The sequence below is a fragment of the Hyla sarda genome, chromosome 6 (assembly GCF_029499605.1).
Source record: "Hyla sarda isolate aHylSar1 chromosome 6, aHylSar1.hap1, whole genome shotgun sequence".
In the NCBI taxonomy this organism is placed as follows: Eukaryota; Metazoa; Chordata; class Amphibia; order Anura; family Hylidae; genus Hyla; species Hyla sarda.
Window position 1 is genome coordinate 291,567,278 of NC_079194.1, and position 26,869 is coordinate 291,594,146.

Below are 26,869 nucleotides of genomic sequence, written 5' to 3' on the forward strand. Positions count from 1 at the left end.
GTAGTAGTTATATTCTTATATATAGGAGTAGTATTATAGTAGTTATATTCTTGCATATAGGAGCAGTATTATAGTAGTTATATTCTTGTATATAGGAGCAGTATTATAGAAGTTATATTCTTGTATATAGGGGGCAGTATTATAGTAGTCACATTTTTGTATATAGGAGCAGTATTATAGTAGTTTTTTTTTGTATATAGGAGCAGTATTATAGTAGTTTTTTTTTGTATATAGGAGCAGTATTATAGTAGTATTTTTTGTGTTGGTCTGTATACTTGTATTAACAGATATAATACTCCAGTATCTGTGTTATGTGCCTGTATTATTGTATCTATTATACTACTATTAAAGGGGTATTCCCCTGGAAAACTTTTTTTTACTTTATTTATTTATTTATTTTTAATCAACTGGTGCCAAAAAGTTAAACAGATTTGTAAATTACTTCTATTAAAAAATCTTAATCCTTCTAATACTTATCAGCTTCTATTTGCTCCACAGGAAGTCCTTTTCTTTTTGAATTTCCTTTCTGTCTGACCACAGTGCTCCCTGCTGACACCTCTGTCCATTTAAGGAACTGTCTGGAGCAGGAGAGGTTTGCTATGGGGATTTGCTTCTACTCTGGACAGTTCCTAAAATGGACAGAGGTGTCAGCAGGGAACACTGTGGTCAGACAGAAAGGAAATTCAAAAAGAAAAGAACTTCCTGTGCAGCAAATAGAAGCTGATAAGTACTGTAAGAATTAAGATTTTTAAATAGAAGTAATTTACAAAAATGTTTAAATTCTGGCACCAGTCAATTTAAAAAAATAAAATAAAAATGTTTTCCAGGGAACTACCCCTTTAAGTCCCTATATTAGTACCTACACCTGGATCATACCATTAACATGAACCCAGGTTTACTAAAAGGCTTGTATTATTGATTATACTTTTAATTTAGTATATACAGTGTTGTTGCACTTTACCTAGAGATATTCATTACAACAATTTACCTGTGTTATTTATGTATTTTCTTTCGGAGCTGTCGTCCCACACTATGTAATGAATTTGATGTCCCCCCCCCCCCCCCCACCACCACCTCAATTTTTAATGATGTCCTTTGTGTATATGTATTATATGGGGGTTGTTATTGTCATATAATTTTGGGTTATTGTCAATAAAGAATTATTTCTGGATAAATATACAACTGTGTCTGTTGAAGTAATTCACATATTTTTGTAGGGTATTATTAGCATTATAGTCCACAGAATCATTCATCCTGGGTGTTGTTACCTGTACTATCTCACGTGTTTGATTTGAAAAGAATAAACATCGCAATGGTATTTTATATGATTCGGAAAAACTATTATTACTTTGTTGATATTTCCGATTCAGGTCACAGAAAAATCAATGACATCTCGCGTAGGAGCTGGAATAAGCCGCCATGTCCCAGGTCTACAGAGCCTGATATACAGCAGCATGTATGTGAGTAGTGTTGAGCGCGATTATTCCAAATGCTAATTTTTTTACCGCGAATATCGACAATATTTATAATATAGTGATTTATATTCGTAATGATGAATATAATTTTTTTTTATATGCGAATATTTATGCAAATATCGCCACTTCCAGACTGGACACCGATCCCTCTTTTCTTTTAAGTGAAAAATATAATTGCGCATGCGCACTATGCGAATTTCATTATGGATTTTCACATTGGGAAAAAAAAAAAAAACGAACATAGCAAATATGCGAATTTCGCAAACATAGGACGAATATTCGGCCATATATTCGCAAAATATCGCAAATTCGAATATGGCCCCTGATGCTCATTACTATATGTGCGTCACAGAAAATCCCCCCAATGTACACTTCATTGCTCCTGAATAAATCGGCCACACACTGGCAACACAGATGTTGAAAAACTACAACTCCCAGCATGGGCTTGCTGGGAGTTGTAGTTTTGCAACAACTGGAGGGCAGCCATTGCTATAGAGTTATACATAGATGGATATATTAAAGGGGTATTCCGGTGGAAAACTTTTTTTTTTTTAATCAACTGGTGCCAGAAAGTTAAACAGATTAGCAAATTACTTCTATTAAAAAATCTTAATCCTTCCAGTACTTATTAGCTGCTGAATACTACAGAGGAAATTCTTTTCTTTTTGGAACACAGAGCTCTCTGCTGACATCTCTGTCCATTTTAAGAACTGTCCAGAGTAGAAGAAAATCCCCATAGCAAACCTATGCTGCTCTGGACAGTTCCTAAAATGGACAGAGATGTCAGCAGAGAGCACTGCAGTCATGATGTCAGCAGAGAGCACTGTGTTCCAAAAAGAAAAGAATTTCCTCTGTAGGATTCAGCAGCTAATAAGTACTGGAAGGATTACGATTTTTTTTAATAGAAGTAATTTACAAATCTGTTTAACTTTCTGGCACCAGTTGATTTTAAAAAAAAAAAAGTTTTCCACCGGAGTACCCCTTTAATGAGTGGTCTGCCGTCACGGTACAATGAGATCACGCGACCGCCACCAGCGAGCTCTTTTTTTCATTGCTCTGAGCTTTGTAGTCTCTTCGCCCTTTGAAGATCAATGCAAAAGAAAACAGCAGATTGTGGGAATCCGTTGTGTCATTCAGAGACAAGAGAGGAAGGAAATAGTTTTCAGGTGAAATAACAGCCACCCATATCATTGTGTATACGCCGCAGGCAACGCGCTTCTGAGCACAGATGAGCCTTTCAGGACGACCGAGCCATGGAGAGGACACACACAGCTCCGCAACATAATAGAGCGACAGCTTCAAGGCACAAATCAAGAGCTTGGAAACAATAAAGCGGAACTCCAGGGTTGCTCTGCCATCCGTTCTGCAAAGTTTGGCATGGAAAAGGGCCAGTGCACGGAACTCACTAGGCGTCGTATATGGTTGCATCGGCAACTCGACCACCCAGCGTCCCGCTGGGTGGTCGGGTTGCCGATGCAACCATATACGACGCCTAGTGAGTTCCGTGCACAGGCCGTTTTCTAATTGACAGGACTCATGCACGGAACTCACTGGGGGGTCATATGGTTGCATCGGCAACCCGACCACCCAAACTTTGCAGAAAAAGGCAGAAGAAGAAGTCAGGAGTTAGGCTATGTTCACACGATGGAAAATCCGCATTGGAATTCTGCATGGAGATTCCGCATCAACAGAGTCCCATTATTACAGTTATACAGTAAGGACGCATTCACACTACGATATGTCTGCCCAGAAAAAGTCCGGGCAGACATTCCGTGCACAACAGCACCGGCTGATTCAGTCGGCGCTAGGACCGCTTTGACATCGATGGCAATGCATATTCCTGCGATTCATGACGCCAGGGCATGGTTTATTCTCAATACCACCAGAAGATATACCGCTGGATCCTGGGCTAGGCACGGGGGGCAATAATGACTCCGACACCAAGTTACGGACAACGGTAGCTTTACTGAGGTTAGACAGGTGGAAAAGTCTATACAGTGCAGCCAGGGCCCACGGAGGTGACCAGTGACTTCAGAGATCTTATGGGCTTGCTGGGACTTGTAGTAGAGGTGGACAATTTAGTGCAGGCCATGTTGACTAGACAGATGACTTTGACTTGACTGACTTGTGACTGACAATGCTGTGACTGTAGTTACTTGCAGGTTTGTAGCTTGTGGCTGCAGACGGGACTTGAGGCTCCTATGACTCTGGACACTTAGGCTCGACTTGACTGGACCTCGGCAAAGACTAAGAGAGCAGAGGCTCCACCCAGGGCTTATATGGGGGAGACTCTGGTAGGGGTCCCATTGGTCACCCCTAGGTCACCCGGTCAGCAAGGGTACGGGGTAACACCTCCCGTACTGGGCCACCACATATCCATATCAGGCAGGATGGTTTACAGGGAACATATCCAGGAAGTATGGTGGCTTTGGAGCTTTTTCTTATATATATATATATATATATATATATATATATATATATACTTCCCCGGAGTACCCCTTTAATGACAGTAACACTTTAAGATCTCTCTAAAGATCCAAACACGACCAATACACTTATAACCGCATTCTTGAAACATGATGTTTTGTTTCCCTAATAAAAGAAATGTATAAATATCTTATTTTTATTACTTTAAAGGTAAACGGTCACCGTCCACCGCACTATAAGGCGATACTACGTGTTATACTGCGGGTGAACGGGAGACCGATGCGGGGTCATCCTATACCTACCTGCAGTCCGGAGCCCCGATCCTCAGAATGTCCCCCTCTTCCAGCGCTGACTTGCGCTTTGAGGTGGTCACGCACCGGTCACGTGAGCACTCAGTGACCAGCCCTTATGAATATTTAAATCTAGCCGGCGGGCGGACTTTCGAGGGGGACCTTTGGGGGATCGGGGTTCCGGACTGCAGGTAGGTATAGCAGTCCAAGACCCTGCATCGGTCTTCTGTTCACTAGTGTATCGGATTTTAGTGCAGGTGAACGGGTGACCATGTTCCTTTAAAGAAAACCCATGGTGCATCAGTTAATGCTGTTGCTACTTTAAAGGGGTATTCCAGGAATCAAAAAACAGGCCTTTTTTCTTTTAAAGACCTCTACCTGTCTGTTTCCAGGTTGGGTGTGGTTCTGCAGCTCAGTTCCATTGAAGTGAATGGAGCCAAGTTGTAATACCACACCCAACCTGGAGACAAGGAGGGCACTGTCTTTGAAAGAAAAAGGCCTGTTTTTTGATTCCTGGAATACCCCTTTAGAGTGCACCTGTCAGCAGGAGAACAGTAAATAGGCCCATGTCTAGATAGAGCCAGTCATCGGGATTACACTCATACCTTGTTTATCTCCATAGTCCTTTCCAATGCTGAGATATAAGCCTCTTTGTTATTCTGAGAATGAGGCCCAAGTGTCCAAGGGGCGTTCCCCAGCATGGCAAGAGCCCAGGGTAAGCTGCCCTTATTCACCGCCTCCATGCCTGCTTGTAGCATCTACCCCACCATTGACTGACAGCTGGCATGATATAAGGGGGCGGGCTGGCTAACTGTGGGCTCTTGCCATGCTGAGGAACGCCCCCTGGACACTTGAGCCTCATTTGCATATTAACAAAAAGGCTCATATCTCAGCACTGGAAAGGACTATTGAAATAAAAAAGGTATGTTCGGAATCCTGATGACCAGCCCTATCTAGACACAGGCTCATCTATACCCCTGTTTTCCGGCTGACAGATCCTCTAAGTCTTTTTCCAGATACAACACAATAGGTGCCGCAAGCAACTACATGGAAGAAACTATACAGTAACAGAAAAAGGACATAGCATAGGCCACTCATATGCAGCCAGAGCCCCTGCTCATTGTAGTCACCCCACTGTTATACCTTACACAGCGCCACTTCTATACATGAGGCCATGTGTGGTACTGCAGCTCATCCCAAACCCTATTAATTTGGATGGAGCCGATCTGTAGTCCAACATTACTGTATTGTAGCCCCTTCATTCTACTGATCATGGTGGTCATAGGCTCCCATTGGTCATTCACTGATGGGCCAGTCCATGTATATTCCTATAAGATTAAAAGGGTACTCTCATGGAAAACTTTTTATTTTTATTTTTTTAAATCAACTGGTGCCAGAAAGTTAAACAGATTTGTAAATTATTTCTATTAAAAAATCTTAATCGTTCCAGTACTTATTAGCTGCTGAACACTACAGAGGAAATAGTTTTATTTTTGGAACACAGAGCTCTCTGCTGACATCATGAGCACAGTGTTCTCTGCTGACATATCTGTTCATTTTAGGAACTGTCCAGAGTTTTACTTCTATAAAAAAAATCTCAATCCTTCCATTACTTATTAGCTGCTGAATACTACAGAGGAAATTATTTTCTTTTTGGAACACAGAGCTCTCTGCTGACATAACGAGCACAGTGCTCTCTACTGACATCTCTGTCCATTTTTAGGAACTGTCCAGAGCAGCATATGTTTGCTATGGGGATTATCTCCTACTCTGGACAGTTCCTAAAATGGACAGAGATGTCAGCAGAGAGCACTGTGCTCGTGATGTCAGCAGAGAGCCCTGTGTTCCAAAAAGAAAACCATTTCCTCTGTAGTGTTCAGCAGCTAATAAGTACTGGAAGGATTAAGATTTTTTAATAGAAGTAATTTACAAATCTGTTTAACTTTCTGGCACCAGTTGATTTAAAAATAAAAAAAAGTTTTTCACGGGAGTACCCCTTTAATGCCGCCCATACAATGTTCTCCCGCAGACAGATGTGTTTGTGTTTTTGCAGAGGAGCATGGCGCGCCCTCAGCCATTTCCGCTCTTCACAGACTTTGTTGTTTCATGTCCAAACACGGGTGAGTTTAAAGTAAACACAGATTATTATTCTTCATTCTTTCCTACTCATTATTTCTATGGTAAAAACATAAACAAAGGAAGATCAAAAGCCTAAATACTGAGCCATTTGTGTTGGGGAAAAGTTAAAAGCAAAAAAGTATTTGTCGCAAAGCAGAAAGCCAAAACTTTCCAAAAATGCTTCACAGCCAAAAGGCTCTGGGACCGGAAATGGTCAAACGCCTATACATACGGCAGTGCTTCCCAACCAGTGTGCCTCCAGCTGTTGCAAAACTACAACTCCCAGCATGCCCGGACAGTGTGTCAGTGTTTCCCAACCAGTGTGCCTCCAGCTGTTGCAAAACTACAACTCCCAGCATGCCCGGACAGTGTGTCAGTGTTTCCCAACCAGTGTGCCTCCAGCTGTTGCAAAACTACAACTCCCAGCATGCCCAGACAGTTTGTCAGTGTTTCCCAACCAGTGTGCCTCCAGCTGTTGCAAAACTACAACTCCCAGCATGCCCGGACAGTGTGTCAGTGTTTCCCAACCAGTGTGCCTCCAGCTGTTGCAAAACTACAACTCCCAGCATGCCCAGACAGTGTGTCAGTATTTCCCAACCAGTGTGCCTCCAGCTGTTGCAAAACTACAACTCCCAGCATGCCCAGACAGTGTGTCAGTGTTTCCCAACCAGTGTGCCTCCAGCTGTTGCAAAACTACAACTCCCAGCATGCCCAGACAGTGTGTCAGTGTTTCCCAACCAGTGTGCCTCCAGCTGTTGCAAAACTACAACTCCCAGCATGCCCGGACATTGTGTCAGTGTTTCCCAACCAGTGTGCCTCCAGCTGTTGCAAAACTACAACTCCCAGCATGCCAGGACAGTGTGTCAGTGTTTCCCAACCAGTGTGCCTCCAGGTGTTGCAAAACTACAACTCCCAGCATGCCCAGACAGTGTGTCAGTATTTCCCAACCAGTGTGCCTCCAGCTGTTGCAAAACTACAACTCCCAGCATGCCCAGACAGTGTGTCAGTGTTTCCCAACCAGTGTGCCTCCAGCTGTTGCAAAACTACAACTCCCAGCATGCCCAGACAGTGTGTCAGTGTTTCCCAACCAGTGTGCCTCAAGCTGTTGCAAAACTACAACTCCCAGCATGCCCGGACAGTGTGTCAGTGTTTCCCAACCAGTGTGCCTCCAGCTGTTGCAAAACTACAACTCCCAGCATGCCCGGACAGTGTGTCAGTGTTTCCCAACCAGTGTGCCTCCAGCTGTTGCAAAACTACAACTCCCAGCATGCCCGGACAGTGTGTCAGTGTTTCCCAACCAGTGTGCCTCCAGCTGTTGCAAAACTACAACTCCCAGCATGCCCGGACAGTGTGTCAGTGTTTCCCAACCAGTGTGCCTCCAGCTGTTGCAAAACTACAACTCCCAGCATGCCCAGACAGTGTGTCAGTGTTTCCCAACCAGTGTGCCTCCAGCGGTTGCAAAACTACAACTCTCAGCATGCCCAGACAGTGTGTCAGTGTTTCCCAACCAGTGTGCCTCCAGCTGTTGCAAAACTACAACTCCCAGCATGCCCGGACAGCCGAAGGCTGTCCGGGCATGCTGGGAGTTGTAGTTTTGCAACAGCTGGAGGCACACTGGTTGGGAAACACTGACACACTGAGAAGTCTGACTAAATGGTCATTATTTTCATAATACAAAATGTCTCTTTCTTCTTTTTATCATCAGGATGACTTACCAATTGGAGAATCCCAAAATACGACATTAAATATCCGGCGGTAGCGGCAGTAAGGCCAAAGAAGTCAGTCGAGACAATGGGAAACATAATCATGAAAAGACCTGAAGGGACACAAAGGAGCAGGGAATAGAATTATTTGGCTTGTAAATGCAACATGTGAACACAGCTTCAAGGGAGGTATATAACTATTATATACAGTATATCCTGATCCCATAGAGATAGCAGCAGCAGTATACGGATAGAGCTGGAAGGGAGGTGTTTAACTATTATATACAGTATATCCTGATCCCATAGAGATAACAGCAGCAGTATACGGATAGAGCTGGAAGGGAGGTGTTTAACTATTATATATCCTGATCCCATAGAGATAGCAGCAGCAGTATACGGATAGAGCTGGAAGGGAGGTGTTTAACTATTATATATCCTGATCCCATAGAGATAGCAGCAGCAGTATACGGATAGAGCTGGAAGGGAGGTGTTTAACTATTATATATCCTGATCCCATAGAGATAGCAGCAGCAGTATACGGATAGAGCTGGAAGGGAGGTGTTTAACTATTATATATCCTGATCCCATAGAGATAGCAGCAGTAGTATACGGATAGAGCTGGAAGGGAGGTGTTTAACTATTATATATCCTGATCCCATAGAGATAGCAGCAGCAGTATACGGATAGAGCTGGAAGGGAGGTGTTTAACTATTATATATCCTGATCCCATAGAGATAGCAGCAGCAGTATACGGATAGAGCTGGAAGGGAGGTGTTTAACTATTATATATCCTGATCCCATAGAGATAGCAGCAGCAGTATACGGATAGAGCTGGAAGGGAGGTGTTTAACTATTATATATCCTGATCCCATAGAGATAGCAGCAGCAGTATACGGATAGAGCTGGAAGGGAGGTGTTTAACTAATATATATATCCTGATCCCACAGAGATAGTAACAGCAGTATATGGATAGGGCTGGAAGGGAGGTGTTTAACTATTATATATTCTGATCCCATATAGATAGAAGAAACAGTATACAGATAGAGCTGGATGGGAGGGGTATTACTACTATATATCCTGATCCCATAGATATAGCAGCAGTATACAGATAGAGCTGGGAGGGGAGGTGTATGATTACTTCGATATATCCTGATCTCATAAAGATGCAGCAGCAGTATACATATAGAGCTGGAGGGGAGGTGTATAACTACTATATATCCTGATCCCATAGAGATAGTAGCAGTATACATATAGAGCTGGAGGGGAGGTGTATGATTACTATATATCCTGATCCCACAGAGATAGCAGCAGCAGTATACAGATAGAGCTGGAGGGGAGGTGTATAACTACTATATATCCTGATCCCATAGAGATAGCAGAAGTATACAGATAGAGCTGGAGGGGAGGTGTATAAGTACTATATATCCTGATCTCATAGAGATAGCAGCAGCAGTATACAGATAGAGCTGGAAGGGGAGGTGTATAACTACTATATATTCTGATCTAATAGAGATAGCAGCAGCAGTATACAGATAGAGCTGGAGGGGAGGTGTATTACTACTATATATCCTGATCCCATAGAGATATCAGCAGTATACAGACAGAGCTGGAGGGGAGGTGTATGATTACTATATATACTGATCTCATAGAGATAGCAGGAACAGTATACAGATAGAGCTGGAGGGGAGGTATATAACTACTATATATCCTGTTCCAATAGATTTATTAGCAGCAGTATACAAATATAGCTGGAGGAGAGGTGTATACCTACTATATATCCTGATCCCATAGAGATAGCAGCAGTATACAGATAGAGCTGGAAGGGAGGTGTATAACTACTATATATCCTGATCCCATAGAGATAGCAGCAGTATACAGATAGAGCTGGAAGGGAGGTGTATAACTACTACATATTCTGATCCCATTGTGAGAGCAACAGCAGTATACAGATAGACCTGGAGGGGAGGTGTATATCTACTATATAGCCTGATCTCATAGAGATAGTGGCAGCAGTATACAGACAGAGCTGGAAGATGAGGTGTATAACTACTAAATATCCTGATCCCAGAGAGATAGCAGCAGCAATATACAGATAGAGCTGGAGTCAAGAAGCTGACGTCATCCTGTAATTCACAGAATGTCAGCTGACCAAGGACTGACCACTTTCCTCTGACACATTAAGCACTGTGGTTTTCTGTGGGTCAAGACTGGTGATCACATAACCCAGTTACAGTAATGGGGGAAAAAAAAAACACATGAATAGAGCTGTGATCGAATGAAACAGACAGCGACTCCATTAATGAAGACCGAGATCCTACATCTCCAAATGGTGTGCCTCCAGCTGTTGCAAAACTACAACAGCTGTTGCAAAGCCAACGGCTGTCCGGGCATGCTGGGAGTTGTAGTTTTGCAACAGCTGGAGGTCCATTGTTTGGAGACCACTGTTCTAGACTGTCTCCAAATGATCTAAATTTTCCCCTTGACTTCCCCCCCTTACACACAGAGCACCCCAAAAAAGAATCTTCATTACCTATTGGAAACCCGGAAAGAACTTTTACTATAAAAATCACCATGACGCCCGGAAACCGTAAGAGCCGGACAAGTTCTCCGAAGTTAAAGACGCTGTTTTTCCCTGGAAGATATTAAGAGGTTTGTTACATTTGATACATTTTGATACATTATTGATCACATATTGACAGTTTGTGGATCGGGGGTCTTACGTTGCTGAGGGGCTCGGGGTTCCTCCGTTACTTTGGTCTGCGCCGGTATATAGATCATCGCTATGACGCAGCAGGCGAGGCTGGCAGCCAGCGCGATCAGGGAGGGGGTGTACAGCCTGCCAACATAAGAATCAGGGCCAATTGTAAATATTATGACTAATAATAATAATTGTATGATAAACACCATAGTAGAAAGAAACTCTACCTATACACAGCAGCCAATGTGAACAAGCAGAACTGCAGTGTAAAGCATGTACATGCTGGGTTTGACCTTAAAGGGGTATTCCAGGAAAAAACATTTATATATATATATATATATATATATATATATATATATATATATATATATATATATATATATATATCAACTGGCTCTGGAAAGTTAAAAAGATTTGTAAATTACTTCTATTAAAAAATCTTAATCCTTCCAATAGTTATTAGCTTCTGAAGTTTTCTGTCCAACTGCTCAATGATGATGTCACGTCCCGGGAGCTGTGCATGATGGGAGAATATCCCCATAGGAGCTGGACAGCTCCCGGGACGTGAGTCATCAGAAAGCTGTTAGACAGAAAACAGCAACTCAACTTCAGAAGCTAATAACTATTGGAAGGATTAAGATTTTTTAATAGAAGTAATTTACAAATCTGTTTAACTTTCCGGAGCCAGTTGATATATATATATATATATATATATATATATATATATATATATATATATATATAAGTTTTGGCCTGGAATACCCCTTTAATCCTTTCAGTACTTATGAGCTGCTGAAGTTGAGTTGTTCTTTTCTGTCTAAGTGCTCTCTGATGACACCTGTCTCGGGAGCTGTCCAGAGTAGAAGCAAATCCCCATAGCAAACCTCTTCTACTCTGTGCAGTTCCCGAGACAAGCAGAGATGTCAGCAGAGAGCACTGTTGCCAGACAGATAAGAACAACTCAACTTCAGCTGCTGATAATTATTGGAAGGATTAAGATTTTTTAATAGAAGTAATTCACAAATCTGTTTTAACTTTCTGGAGCAAGTTTTTTTCCTGGAATACGCTTTTAAAGGGGTACGCCACTTAAAAACATTCTTTTTAAATCAACTGGTGCAATAAAGTTAAACAGATTTGTAAATTACTTCTATTAAAAAAAATCTTAATCCTTCCAGTACTTATCAGCTGCTGTATGATCCAGAGGAAGTTGTGTGGTTCTTTCCAGTCTGACCACAGTGCTCTCTGCTGACACCTCTGTCCGTGTCAGGAACTGTCCAAAGTAGACGCAAATCCCCATAGCAAACCTCTTCTGCTCCAGACAGTTCCTGACACGGACAGTTGTTTTGCAACAGCTGTGGGCTGCCTGGACATGCTGGGAGTTGTAGTTTTGCAACAGCTGTGGGCTGTCACGGCATGTTGGGAGTTGTAGTTTCGCAACAGCTGTGGGCTGTCCGGACATGCAGGGAGTTGTAGTTTTGCAACAGCTGTGGGCTGTCCGGGCATGCTGGGAGTTATAGTTTTGCAATATCTGGAGGGCCACAGTTTGGAGACCACTGTTCTGTGTATATGATCTGAACAAGCACAGCTGCAGTATAAAGCATGGGGGGGGGGGGACTTAAAGACACATACGTCTTCTACATCGGACCGGGTTCATACACATGAAAAGCAGGATCACAGGATCTTAACCACAGGGTCACAGGAACACAAGAAAAACTTAAAAATACATTGGGGGCCTCCAGCAGAGCCCAGAACTAAGACCCCATTATGCGGCGGCCACGTCCCAGGACCCCGGTGCTCTCAGCCCTCAGGCCACAACGGCTGCTGGGACGGAAGTTATGTATTTCAGCGTGGCAATTACTGCCCGTCCCTGAGGAGCATTAATCCCCCCCCCCCCCCCCCCCGATGGGCCTGTATCCTGGCATGGACTGTAGGATTACCCCGCAGACTATTCCGCCCCGGACAATGGACGGATTGTTGGAGATATTTGTGACAGACAAGACGAAGCTTTGATTCCCCGGAATCAGAATGAGAACTTTGTGTCTCGTCTCCACGGATAATAAGACACTTACTGTAAGGGGAAGAAAGAGGCCACAATACAACTCGGGGGTCTGCGAAATCTCACAATCTGGGGGCATCACCGAAATATTTATACTAAATGTCACAGAGAGGAAGGAGGGGACGTGTCCCCCTATAGGAGGCAACACAGGAGCCCATGGATGTACCCGATAGACCAGTGGTCTCCAACCTGCGGACCTCCACATGGTGCAAAACTACAACTCCCAGCATGCCCGGACAGCCGTTGGCTGTCCGGGCATGCTGGGAGTTGTAGTTTTACAACATCTGGAGGTCCGCAGGTTGAAGACCACTGCCATAGACACTGCATTATATAGAGAGATATGTTATTACCGCCACCATTTATATTCTTGTATATAGGAGCAGTATTATAGTAGTTATATTCTTGTATATAGGAGGCAGTATTATAGTAGTTATATTCTTATATATAGGAGGCAGTATTATAGTAGTTATATTCTTATATATAGAGGCAGTATTATAGTAGTTATATTCTTGTATATAGGAGCAGTATTATAGTCGTTACATTCTTGTATATAGGAGCAGTATTATAGTAGTTATATTCTTGTATATAGGAGGCAGTATTATAGTAGTTATATTCTTGTATATAGGGGCAGTATTATAGTGGTTATATTCTTGTATATAGGGGCAGTATTATAGTAGTTATATTCTTGTATATAGGAGAAGTATTATAGTAGTTATATTCTTGTATATAGGAGGCAGTATTATAGTAGTTATATTCTTGTATATAGGAGGCAGTATTATAGTAGTTATATTCTTGTATATAGGCGCAGTATTATAGTAGTTATATTCTTGTACGTAGGGGCAGTATTATAGTAGTTATATTCTTGTATATAGGAGCAGTATTATAGTAGTTATATTCTTGTATATAGGGGCAGTATTATAGTAGTTATATTCTTGTATATAGGAGGCAGTATTATAGTAGTTATATTCTTGTATATAGGAGCAGTATTATAGTAGTTATATTCTTGTATATAGGAGCAGTGTTACGCCTAGCGCTCCGGGTCCCCGCTCCTCCCTGGAGCGCTCACGGCGTCTTTCTCCCTGCAGCTCCCCGGTCAGTCCCGCTGACCGGGAGCGCTGCACTGTCATGGCCGTTGGGGATGCGATTCGCACAGCGGGACGCGCCCGCTCGCGAATCGCATCCCAGGTCACTTACCCGTTCCCGTCCCCTGCTGTCATGTGCTGGCGCGCGCGGCTCCGCTCTCTAGGGCGCGCGCGCCAGCTCCCTGAGACTTAAAGGGCCAGTGCACCAATGATTGGTGCCTGGCCCAATTAGCTTAATTGGCTTCCACCTGGTCCCTGACTATATCTAACCTCCTCCCATGCACTCCCTTGCCGGATCTTGTTGCCCTTGTGCCTAGTGAAAGCGTATTGTGTGTCTAAAGCCTGTGTACCAGAACTTCTGCTATCCACCCTGACTACGAACCTTGCCGCCTGCCCCCGACCTTCTGCTACGTCCGACCTTGCTTCTGTCTACTCCCTTGTACCTCGCCTATCATCAGCAGTCAGAGAGGTGAGCCGTTGCTAGTGGATACGACCTGGTCACTACCGCCGCAGCAAGACCATCCCGCTTTGCGGCGGGCTCTGGTGAAAACCAGTAGTGACTTAGAACCGGTCCACTAGCGCGGTCCTCGCCAATCCCTCTCTGGCACAGAGGATCCACTACCTGCCAGCCGGCATCGTGACAATAGATCCGGCCATGGATCCCGCTGAGGTCCCTCTGCCTTATATCTCTGATATCACCACGGTGGTCGCCCAGCAATCCCGACAGATCGCCCATCTAACCCACCAGCTGTCGGAAGTGTCCACCATTGTGCAGCAACTTCAGTCGCAACTTCAGCAGCAATCATCTCCTCCGCCAGCTCCTGCACCCCTTCCGCAGCGAGTGGCCACTCCTAGCCTCCGCCTGTCCTTGCCGGACAAATTTAATGGGGACTCTAAGTTTTGCCGTGGCTTTCTTTCGCAATGTTCTCTGCACTTGGAGATGATGTCGGACCAGTTTCCTACTGAAATGTCTAAGGTGGCTTTCGTAGTCAGCCTTCTGTCTGGAAAAGCTCTGTCATGGGCCACACCGCTCTGGGACCGCAATGACCCCGTCACTGCCTCTGTACACTCCTTCTTCTCGGAAATTCGAAGTGTCTTTGAGGAACCTGCCCGAGCCTCTTCTGCTGAGACTGCCCTGCTGAACCTGGTCCAGGGTAATTCTTCCGTTGGCGAGTACGCCATACAATTCCGTACTCTTGCTTCCGAATTATCCTGGAATAATGAGGCCCTCTGCGCGACCTTTAAAAAAGGCCTATCCAGCAACATTAAAGATGTTCTGGCCGCACGAGAAACTCCTGCTAATCTACATGAACTCATTCATCTAGCCACTCGCATTGACATGCGTTTTTCTGAGAGACATCAAGAGCTCCGCCAGGAAAAAGACTTAGATCTCTGGACACCTCTCCCACAGTCTCCACTGCAATCTGCGCCTAGGCCTCCCGCCGAGGAAGCCATGCAAGTGGATCGGTCTCGCCTGACCCTGGAAGAGAGGAATCGCCGTAAGGAAGAGAATCTTTGTCTGTACTGTGCCAGTACCGAACATTTTTTGGTGGATTGCCCTATCCGTCCTCCACGTCTGGGAAACGCACGCTCGCACCCAGCTCTCGTGGGTGTGGCGTCTCTTGATGCTAAGTCGGCTTCTCCACGTCTCACGGTGCCTGTTCGGATTTCTACTTCAGCCAGCTCTTCCCTCTCAGCCGTGGCCTGCCTGGACTCTGGTGCTTCTGGGAATTTTATTCGGGAGTCCTTGGTGAATAAATTCCGCATTCCGATGACCCGTCTTGTCAAGCCACTCCACATTTCCGCGGTCAACGGAGCCAGGTTGGATTGCACCGTTCGTTACCGCACGGAGCCCCTCCTAATGTGCATCGGACCTCATCACGAGAAAATTGAATTTTTGGTCCTTCCCAATTGCACTTCCGAAATTCTCCTTGGACTACCCTGGCTTCTACACCATTCCCCAACCCTGGATTGGTCCACTGGGGAGATCAAGAGTTGGGGTCCCTCTTGTTCCAAGGACTGCCTTAAACCAGTTCCCAGTACTCCCTGCCGTGACCCTGTGGTTCCTCCTGTATCCGGTCCCCCTAAGGTCGTTAGGGACTCTGCCTGCCACAGAAAATGCCTCTCCCCCCCTCCCAGTCCCTTCAGGCAAGCCTCTGTGTCCCCTCATGGCTCCCGTCCTTGTGTCTCCCTGCCCCGTGCCAAGCTCCACCCTCTGCCCTCCCTCCCCATTCCTACTCCTGCTGTACTGCCTGCCATTGAGGAAACCATCCATTCCTTCCCGGTGTCCTCATCCCAGGGGAGGCAGTCACCGGACAAAAAAAAGGGGAGACCTAAGGGGGGGGGTACTGTTACGCCTAGCGCTCCGGGTCCCCGCTCCTCCCTGGAGCGCTCACGGCGTCTTTCTCCCTGCAGCTTCCCGGTCAGTCCCGCTGACCGGGAGCGCTGCACTGTCATGGCCGTTGGGGATGCGATTCGCACAGCGGGACGCGCCCGCTCGCGAATCGCATCCCAGGTCACTTACCCGTTCCCGTCCCCTGCTGTCATGTGCTGGCGCGCGCGGCTCCGCTCTCTAGGGCGCGCGCGCGCCAGCTCCCTGAGACTTAAAGGGCCAGTGCACCAATGATTGGTGCCTGGCCCAATTAGCTTAATTGGCTTCCACCTGGTCCCTGACTATATCTATCCTCCTCCCATGCACTCCCTTGCCGGATCTTGTTGCCCTTGTGCCTAGTGAAAGCGTATTGTGTGTCTAAAGCCTGTGTACCAGAACTTCTGCTATCCACCCTGACTACGAACCTTGCCGCCTGCCCCCGACCTTCTGCTACGTCCGACCTTGCTTCTGTCTACTCCCTTGTACCTCGCCTATCATCAGCAGTCAGAGAGGTGACCCGTTGCTAGTGGATACGACCTGGTCACTACCGCCGCAGCAAGACCATCCCGCTTTGCGGCGGGCTCTGGTGAAAACCAGTAGTGACTTAGAACCGGTCCACTAGCGCGGTCCTCGCCAATCCCTCTCTGGCACAGAGGATCCACTACCTGCCAGCCGGCATCGTGACAAGCAGTATTATAGTAGTTATATTCTTTTATATAGGGGCAGTATTATAGTAGTTATATTCTTGTATATAGGAGAAGTATTATAGTAGTTATATTCTTGTATATAGGAGGCAGTATTATAGTAGTTATATTCTTGTATATAGGAGCAGTATTATAGTAGTTATATTCTTGTACATAGGGGCAGTATTATAGTAGTTATATTCTTGTATATAGGAGCAGTAATATAGTAGTTATATTCTTGTACATAGGAGACAGTATTATAGTAGTTATATTCTTGTATATAGGGGCAGTATTATAGTAGTTATATTCTTGTATATAGGAGCAGTATCATAGTAGTTATGTTACTGTATATAGGAGCAGTATTATAGTAGTTATATTCTTGTATATAGGAGCAGTATTATAGTAGTTATATTCTTGTATATAGGCGCAGTATTATAGTAGTTATATTCTTGTATATAGGAGCAGTATTATAGTAGTTATATTCTTGTATATAGGGGCAGTATTATAGTAGTTATATTCTTGTATATAGGAGAAGTATTATAGTAGTTATATTCTTGTATATAGGAGGCAGTATTATAGTAGTTATATTATTGTATATAGGAGCAGTATTATAGTAGTTATATTCATGTATATAGGAGCAGTATTATATTAGTTATATTCTTGTATATAGGAGCAGTATTATAGTAGTTATATTCTTATATATAGGAGCAGTATTATAGTAGTTATATTCTTGTATATAGGAGGCAGTATTATAGTAGTTATATTCTTGTATATAGGAGGCAGTATTATAGTAGTTATATTCTTGTATATAGGGGCAGTATTATAGTGGTTATATTCTTGTATATAGGGGCAGTATTATTGTAGTTATATTCCTGTATATAGGAGCAGTATTATAGTAGTTATATTCTTGGATATAGGAGGCAGTATTATAGTAGTTATATTCTTGGATATAGGAGCGGTATTATAGGAGTTATATTCTTGGATATAAGAGCAGTATTATAGTAGTTATATTCTTGTATATAGGAGGCAGTATTATAGTAGTTATATTCTTGTATATAGAAGCAGTATTATAGTAGTTATATTCTTGTATATAGGAGCAGTATTATAGTAGTTCTATTCTTGTATATAGGAGCAGTATTATAGTAGTTATATTATTGTATATAGGAGCAGTATTATTGTAGTTATATTCTTGTATATAGGAGGCAGTATTATAGTAGTTATATTCTTGTATATAGGAGGCAGTATTATAGTAGTTATACTCTTGTATATAGGAGCAGTATTATAGTAGTTATATTCTTGTATATAGGAGCAGTATTATAGTAGTTATATTCTTGTATATAGAGGCAGTATTATAGTAGTTATACTCTTGTATATAGGAGCAGTATTATAGTAGTTATATTCTTGTATATAGGAGCAGTATTATAGTAGTTATATTCTTGTATATAGGAACAGTATTATAGTAGTTATATTCTTGTATATAGGAGCAGTATTATAGTAGTTATATTCTTGTATATAGTGGGCAGTATTATAGTAGTCATATTCTTGTATATAGGAGCAGTATTATAGTAGTTATATTCTTATATATAGGGGCAGTATTATAGTAGTTATATTCTTGTATATAGGAGCAGTATTATAGTAGTTATATTCTTGTATATAGGAGGCAGTATTATAGTAGTTATATTCTTGTATATAGGAGGCAGTATTATAGTAGTTATATTCTTGTATATAGGAGCAGTATTATAGTAGTTATATTCCTGTATATAGGAGCAGTATTATAGTAGTTATATTCTTGTATATAGGAGGCAGTATTATAGTAGTTATATTCTTGTATATAGGAGCAGTATTATAGTAGTTATATTCTTGTATATAGGAGCAGTATTATAGTAGTTATATTCTTGTATATAGGAGCAGTATTATAGTAGTTATATTCTTGTATATAGGAGCAGTATTATAGTAGTTATATTCTTGTATATAGGAGGCAGTATTATAGTAGTTATATTCTTGTTGATAAAATGTCTATGATGTCATCTTCTCTCCTACATTAATAGTAATAAATGCAGCTATCCCAAGCCCTTCGTTCCCCTCAGTATGGTGGGAGTCGGGCCGTGAACTCAGGGTCTCTGCTCATCCAATCACTTCCCTGCATTTTTAACTAAAATCTGTTGCAGGGTAAGACTGACTCTCTGTTACGTAGATCAAAACACACGAATTGCGGAGGGGAGAACAATGTGGGCCTCATGAAAAAGCTTTAGGGTCAGACAAGCAGTGTATGTGGGGGTCTAGGCTTCTGCTGCGTCTCTTTACACCCGCCCCTCCATAATTTTAGGAAGTCCCCATAATAAATGAGCAGATGTTGTCACCAAATGATGTTATTCGGGCCCTACAGCCAATTGTCTCACGTTGTTATCCCGGCATATGGAGGAGAGCAGAGCCTCATAAGCTCATGTTATTGTGGATAATTGTGTTTATTAGCAGACATTATACAGGGTGGGGCCCTAAAGCTCAGACCCCCACCATTGTCCTTAACAGAGGGGTCTCAAACCTCATTACCGGACCGGATGCTTGCAGGCATCCAAAACGTGTCAGTGACATATTGGCTTTTTAGAATGGATCAATAAAGTACTGGATATTATATTTTGTATAGATATAGCAGCAGTATACAGATAGAGCTCGGGGGGGAGGTGTATAACTACTATATATTCTGATCCCATGGAGATAAAGCAGTATACAGATAGAGCTGGAGGGGAGGTGTACAACTACTGTATATCTTGATCCCATAGAGCAGTGGTCTTCAACCTGCGGACCTCCAGATGTTGCAAAACTACAACTCCCAGCATGCCCGGACAGCCAACGGCTGTCCGGGTATGCTGGGAGTTGTAGTTTTGCAACATCTGGAGGTCCTCAGGTTGAAGACCACTGCCATAGAGATAGCTACAGCAGTATACAGATAGAGCTGGGGGGGAGGAGTATAATTACTATATATTCTGATCCCTTAGAGATAGCAGCAGTATACAGATAGAGCTGGAGGGGAGATGTATAACTACTATATATCCTGATCCCATAGAGATAGCAGCAGCAGTATACAGATAGAGCTGGAGGAGAGGTGTATAACTACTATAAATCCTGATCCCATAGAGATAGCAGCAGCAGTATACAGATAGAGCTGGAGAGAAGGTGTATAACTACTATATATCTTAATCCCATAGAGATGCAGCAGCAGTATACAGATAGAGCTGGAGAGAAGGTGTATAACTACTATATATCATGATCCCATAGAGATAGCAGCAGCAGTATACAGATAGAGCTGGAGGAGAGGTGTATAACTACTATATATCCTGATCCCATAGAGATAGCTGCAGCAGTATACAGATAGAGCTGGAGGGGAGGTGAATAACTACTATATATCCTGATCCCATAGAGATAGAGCTGGAGGAAAGGTGTATAACTACTATATATCCAGATCCCATAGAGTTAGCAGCAGCAGTATACAGACAGAGCTGGAGGGGAGGTGTATAACTACTATATATCCTGATCCCATAGATATATCAGCAGCAGTATACAGATAGAGCTGGAGGGGAGGTGTATAACCACTATATATCCTGATCCCATAGAGATAGCTGCAGCAGTATACAGATAGAGCTGGAGGGGAGGTGTTTATCTATTATATATCCTGATCCCATAGAGATAGCAGCAGCAGTATACAGATAGAGCTGGAGGGGAGGTGTTTATCTATTATATATCCTGATCCCATAGAGATAGCAGCAGCAGTATACAGATAGAGCTGGAGGGGAGGTGTATAACCACTATATTTCCTGATCCCATAGAGATAGCTGCAGCAGTATACAGAGAGGGCTAGAAAGGAGAGGTCTGTCAGGAGGAATCTAATAGGGAATTATGTCACTCTGTAGTTCACAGGAAGTCAGCTGACCCAGGGCAGACCACTTCCTCTGATTGGGATTTTCTGTGGTTCATACTGGTGATCACATGACCCAGTTACAGTAATAAACCACAGGCATGCAGCTGTGGTGGAAAAAAATTGGATGGAGCTGTATGACTAATGTTGGTAAGTGTGCATAATATCGGCACCCCCGAACCCCCACAATAAATAAAAAAATAATCTTTAATATTATCTGATTCTGGGAAAGTTGTGACAATCAATATTTCTTCCATAGCGGTGGTCACATTCAAGGGTACAGAAAGTCTTGTTGCCATTATTACTTTAGGGGGCCATGTTATCTATACAGAAGACGTCCCCGGCCCTCGGTCGGCCCATGAACCAGCTCAGCCAGTTCCAATATCGCGGCGTGGGCCGACCAGCGGAGTTACATTTTTCTTGCATGACATCAGGAAATAATTCTTCTTATTCTTTGTAGGAATCAGAAGAAAATGCGATGGTGTTGGCCGCAGAATAATACGCCCTCTCATGTGCAGAAGGCACCATCAACAATAGTGGACTGTTGCGGCTAAATAAAGCATCACAGCAAGTCAGCTGAGGGGGCCGAACCACACTCGGGGGCATCGCTGCCCGCTGGGCCTGAGCAGCGGGCAATATGGGGAGACGCTATCATGATGGAGTTAAAGGGGTATTTTTTTATTTTTTTAAATCAATTGATGCCAGAAAGTTAAACAAATTTGTCAATGACTTCTATTAAAAAATCTTCATCCTTTCAGTACTTATGAGCTGCTGAAGTTGAGTTGTTCTTTTCTGTCTAAGTGCTCTCTGATGACACGTGTCTCGGGAACTGTCCAGAGTAGAAGCAAATCCCCATAGCAAACCTCTTCTACTCTGTGCAGTTCCCGAGACAAGCAGAGATGTCAGCAGAGAGCACTGTTGCCAGACAGAAAAAACAACTCAACTTCAGCAGCTGATAATTATTGGAAGGAGTAAGATTTTTTAATAGATGTAATTTACAAATCTGTTTAACTTTCTGGAGCCAGTTGATATAAAAAAAAAAGTTTTTTTTTTCCTGGAATACCCCTTTAAACCATTCCAGCACTTATCAGCTGCTGTATGCTCCAGAGGAAGTTCTTTTCTTTTTAATTTCTTTTCTGTCTGACCACAGTGCTCTCTGCTGACACCTCTGTCCATTATAGGAACTGTCCAGAGTTGGAGCAAATCCCCATAGCAAACCTCTCCTGCTCTGGACAGTTCCTAAAATGGACAGAGGTGTCAGCAGAGAGCACTGTGGTCAGACTGGAAAGAACTACACAACTTCCTCTGGAGCATACATCAGCGGAGAAGTACTGGAAGGATTAAGATTTTTAAATAGGAGCAATTTACAAATCTGTTTAACTTTCTGGCATCGGAGTACCCCTTTAAGGTGGGATGATCTGCAGATAAGCAGAGCTGAATGTGGTCGGACCAGGGTGACAGGACTGGTAAATGCACAGTCATAGTGGAGTCTGTAGGATCGCTTTAGTGGTGCATGCTGGGCACTTGTCAGGGCATGTCCGTCCCGTCATTTCTGGGGAAAACAAGCACTGGGGGGGTCAGGGTTGTCACTGTTTTTGCAAAGAAAAAAAAAATACCGGCCATGCTAATTTGCATAATTAATAATATATGCGTAACATCACAGGATACACATATGCGGTGGAAATTTTGTCCTATTCTAACCCGTATAACTTTTTTTTCCCACCCTATGAGGGTCATTTTTTGCGCTCCGATCTGCAGTTTTTAACAGGACCATTTTTGTTCTGATGTGACTTTTTGATCGCTTTTTTTTAAATTAAATTCGGGAGTTGCAGTTAGTTACTAACTACAACTCCCAGCATGCCCTGATACAGCCTGTGGCTCTGCAGCTGCCCCAAACGAAAACTACAACTCCCAGCATGTCTGACTATATAGTGGTATATAGCAGTGGTCTTCAATATGAGGACCTCCAGATGTTGCAAAACTACAACTCCCAGCATGCCCGGACAGCCGTTGGTTTTCTGGGCATGCTGGGAGTTGTAGTTTTGCAACATCTGAAGGTCCGCAGGTTGAAGAACACTGGTATATTGTATAGGTCAGTGTTTCCCAACCAGGGGGGCCTCCAGCTGTTGCAAAACTACAACTCCCAGCATGCCCGGACAGCCGTTTTCAGTGGTACATCGCTTCTGTCCGCAGCAATAAATGCTTTTTTCCGAAGCATTTTGAACGCCGTGGATCCATGTGAGTTTTCTAAGTGCTTCTGTGGTGGCGGGGTGCGTGGTGCAGGGCAGATGTTGTTACCCTAGGGCAGTGCTTCTCAATTATTTTCTGTCATGTCCCCCTTAGGAAGAAGAAAACATTTTGCGCCCCCCGCGCGACTGTAAATAGTATCATTTGCCTATAAAATTGTTATAAGTATACCTCTGCATAACACTGTATCCTTATTAACGTATATGAGGCTCTGTACACTGACAACAAGCAGGGCTCTGTACACTGACAACAAGCAGGGCTCTGTACACTGACAACAAGCGGGGTTCTGTACACCGACAACAAGCGGAGCTCTGTACACCGACAACAAGCGGGGCTCTGTACACTGAGGACAAGCAGGGCTCTGTACACTGAGGACAAGCAGGGCTCTGTACACTGAGGACAAGCAGGGCTCTGTACACTGAGGACAAGCAGGGCTCTGTACACTGAGGACAAGCAGGGCTCTGTACACTGACAACAAGCAGGGCTCTGTACACTGAGGACAAGCAGGGCTCTGTACACTGAGGACAAGCAGGGCTCTGTACACTGAGGACAAGCAGGGCTCTGTACACTGACAACAAGCAGGGCTCTGTACACTGAGGACAAGCAGGGATCTGTACACTGAGGACAAGCAGGGCTCTGTACACTGAGGACAAGCAGGGCTCTGTACACTGAGGACAAGCAGGGATCTGTACACTGAGGACAAGCAGGGATCTGTACACTGAGGACAAGCAGGGATCTGTACACTGAGGACCAGCAGGGCTCTGTACACTGAGGACAAGCAGGGCTCTGTACACTGACGACAAGCAGGGCTCTGTACACTGACGACAAGCAGGGCTCTGTACACTGAGGACAAGCAGGGATCTGTACACTGAGGGCAAGCAGGGCTCTGTACACTGAGGACAAGCAGGGCTCTGTACACTGAGGACAAGCAGGGCTCTGTACACTGAGGACAAGCAGGGCTCTGTACACTGAGGACAAGCAGGGCTCTGTACACTGAGGACAAGCAGGGCTCTGTACACTGAGGACAAGCAGGGCTCTGTACACTGAGGACAAGCAGGGCTCTGTACACTGAGGACAAGCAGGGATCTGTACACTGAGGACAAGCAGGGCTCTGTACACTGAGGACAAGCAGGGCTCTGTACACTGAGGACAAGCAGGGCTCTGTACACTGAGGACAAGTAGGGCTCTGTACACTGAGGACAAGCAGGGCTCTGTACACTGAGGACAAGTAGGGCTCTTTACATGGAGGACAAGCAGGGCTCTGTACACTGAGGACAAGCAGGGCTCTGTACACTGAGGACAAGCAGGGCTCTGTACACTGAGGACAAGTAGGGCTCTGTACACTGAGGACAAGCAGGGATCTGTACACTGAGGACAAGCAGGGCTCTGTACACTGAGGACAAGCAGGGCTCTGTACACTGAGGACAAGTAGGGCTCTGTACACTGAGGACAAGCAGGGCTCTGTACACTGAGGACAAACAGGGCTCTTTACATGGAGGACAAGCTGGGATCTGTACCTGAGGACAAGCAGGGCCTGCGGCGGGCGCACTGCTCGGTGGCACAGTGAACTCCGACATGGTGGGCTGCTGCGCTTAGACGTGAGGTCATGTCACCCCGGTGACGTGACCTCACGTCTGAACGTAGCAGCGCGCCACGCCGGAGTTCAAAGCGCCTCTCCCAGGCAGTCACACTGACAACCCAGGGCCGTAAGTAAGATCCAGCCATAGAGTTGCTAGGCAACCGACGCCGTGTGGGACGCCACTTGCGAGTGAGTCGGGCCCCCCCTTATGGAGCCTCGCGCCCCCCCCCCCCCCCCACTATTTGAGAAGCACTGCCCTAGGGGCAGATGGCATTAACCCTTTGTATTCGTGACGCCAGGGCGTGGTTTAGCCTAGAACCACCCGAAGGTATGCCGCTGGGCTAGGCACGGGGGCAATAAAGACTCCGACACCAAGTTACGGACAACGGTAGCTTTACTGAGGGTGGACAGATGGTAAAGTCTATACAGTTCAGCCAGGGCCCAAGGAGGTGACCAGTGACTCAGAGACCTTAAGGGCTTGCTGGGACTTGTAGTAGGACTGGACAATTGAATGCAGACCACCCTGACTTGACAGATGACAGGGACTGACTTGACTCATAAAGCTGTGACTTTCTCTTACTTGACTTGATGGCGGCTGCAGGACTGGACTTTGAGGTCTCCAACACTCTGGACACACACACTAGGTGAATGAGTGACGCCATTCTTCAGGCGAAAATTTTCAAGTGGCTTTTCCATTCACAAATTCCGCTTCACAAATTCGGAAGTGTGAATCTGTGACTGGAAACCCATTCACTATACAGTACATTTTAGTAAGCGGAATTGCAGGTGGAAATTCCGTAGTGTGAACCCAGCCTTACCCTGCGCAAACAAAATGTACCCCCCCCCCTTTTATTTTTACACTCAAGATAAGCAACAACAGCTTGTTACATTTCCTTCAAAGTCTTTAAAAATGTCATTACACATTCAGTAAAAGTGTCCGCCAAAAAGTTTACTTTTCTTTAAAAGGGGTACTCCGGTGGAAAACTTTTTTTTTTTTTTTTTTAATCAACTGGTGCCAGAAAGTTAAACAGATTTGTAAATTACTTCTATAAAAAAAAATCTTAATCCTTCCAGTACTTATTAGCTGCTGGATACTACACAGGAAATTCTTTTCTTTTTGGAACACAGAGCTCTCTGCTGACATCATGACCACAGTGCTCTCTGCTGACACCTCTGTCCATTTTAGGAACTGTCCAGAGTAGGAGAAACAGTTCCTAAAATGGACAGAGATGTCAACAGAGAGCACTGTGGTCATGATGTCAGCAGAGAGCTCTGTGTTCCAAAAAGAAAAGAATTTCCTGTGTAGTATCCAGCAGCTAATAAGTACAGGAAGGATTAAGATTTTTTAATAGAAGTAATTTACAAATCTGTTTAACTTTCTGGCACCAGTTGATTTAAAGAAAAAAAAAAAAAAAAAGATTTTCCACCGGAGTACCCCTTTAACAATAATGGTGGAGATGTATCAAAACCTGTGCAGAGGAAGAGTGGTGCAGTTGCCCATAGCAACCAATCAGATCGCTGCTTTTATTTCTCAGCGGCCTTTTCAAAAATGAAAGAAGCGATCTGATTGGTTGCTATGGGCAACTAGTCAGCTTTTCCTCTCCTCTACTTTGTGACCTAACGGTAGAAAACAAAATTTATGATGAAGGAGAAAAAAGTTCCCGGCCATTATGTGTTCCCCGGAGAAGTATGTGAGAAATGTCCGCAATGTTTGTCTCCAGGTGAGGACGATAAACAGAGTCTAATGCACCTACAGGAAGACGTGACAAGGTGCAGGAGCAGGAAGTCACACTGACAGGTACAGGAGCGGGAAGACAGAATTGTCTCAGTGCATGCTGGGGGTTGTAGTGTTGAAACAGCTGGAGACTCACAGGTTGAAACCTCTGCTAAACAGCGAATTAAAGCAAAATGTAGCCTCACAACTGTTGCATGACTACAACTCCCAGCATGCCCTGACATGCTGGGAGTTGTAGTTTTGAAACAGCTGGAGATTCACAGGTTGAAGACCTCTACTAAACAGCAACTGAAAGCAACCTACGGTCCTGCAGCTGTTGCAAGACAACAACTCCCAGCATCCCCTGACATGCTGAGAGTTGTAGTTTTTAAACAGTTGGAGACTCACAGGTTAAAGGGGTACTCCGGTGGAAAACTTTTTTTTTTTTTTAAATCAACTGGTGCCACAAAGTTAAACAGATTTGTAAATTACTTCTATTAAAAAATCTTAATC

General features: G+C 44.2%; 1 protein-coding gene and 1 long non-coding RNA gene across 3 annotated transcripts in view; one reads left to right on the plus strand and one right to left on the minus strand.

Annotated features, from left to right (window-relative positions):
* The window catches only part of SLC22A18 (solute carrier family 22 member 18), a 134,579-nt gene that overhangs the window by 89,223 nt on the left and 18,487 nt on the right, over window positions 1–26,869 (minus strand). For both annotated transcript variants that reach the window (XM_056527742.1, XM_056527741.1), the window contains exons 5-7: window positions 10,734–10,849; window positions 10,544–10,645; window positions 8,026–8,126 (exon numbers count right to left, since the gene is read on the minus strand). In XM_056527742.1, the coding sequence (XP_056383717.1) occupies window positions 8,026–8,126; window positions 10,544–10,645; window positions 10,734–10,849 (319 nt within the window). The remainder of the gene's footprint in view (window positions 1–8,025; window positions 8,127–10,543; window positions 10,646–10,733; window positions 10,850–26,869) is intronic.
* Window positions 1,394–21,389, plus strand: LOC130277257 (uncharacterized). Its single transcript, XR_008845412.1, has 4 exons — window positions 1,394–1,460; window positions 8,016–8,202; window positions 10,517–10,662; window positions 21,277–21,389. It is a non-coding gene; the product is annotated as an uncharacterized LOC130277257 (long non-coding RNA).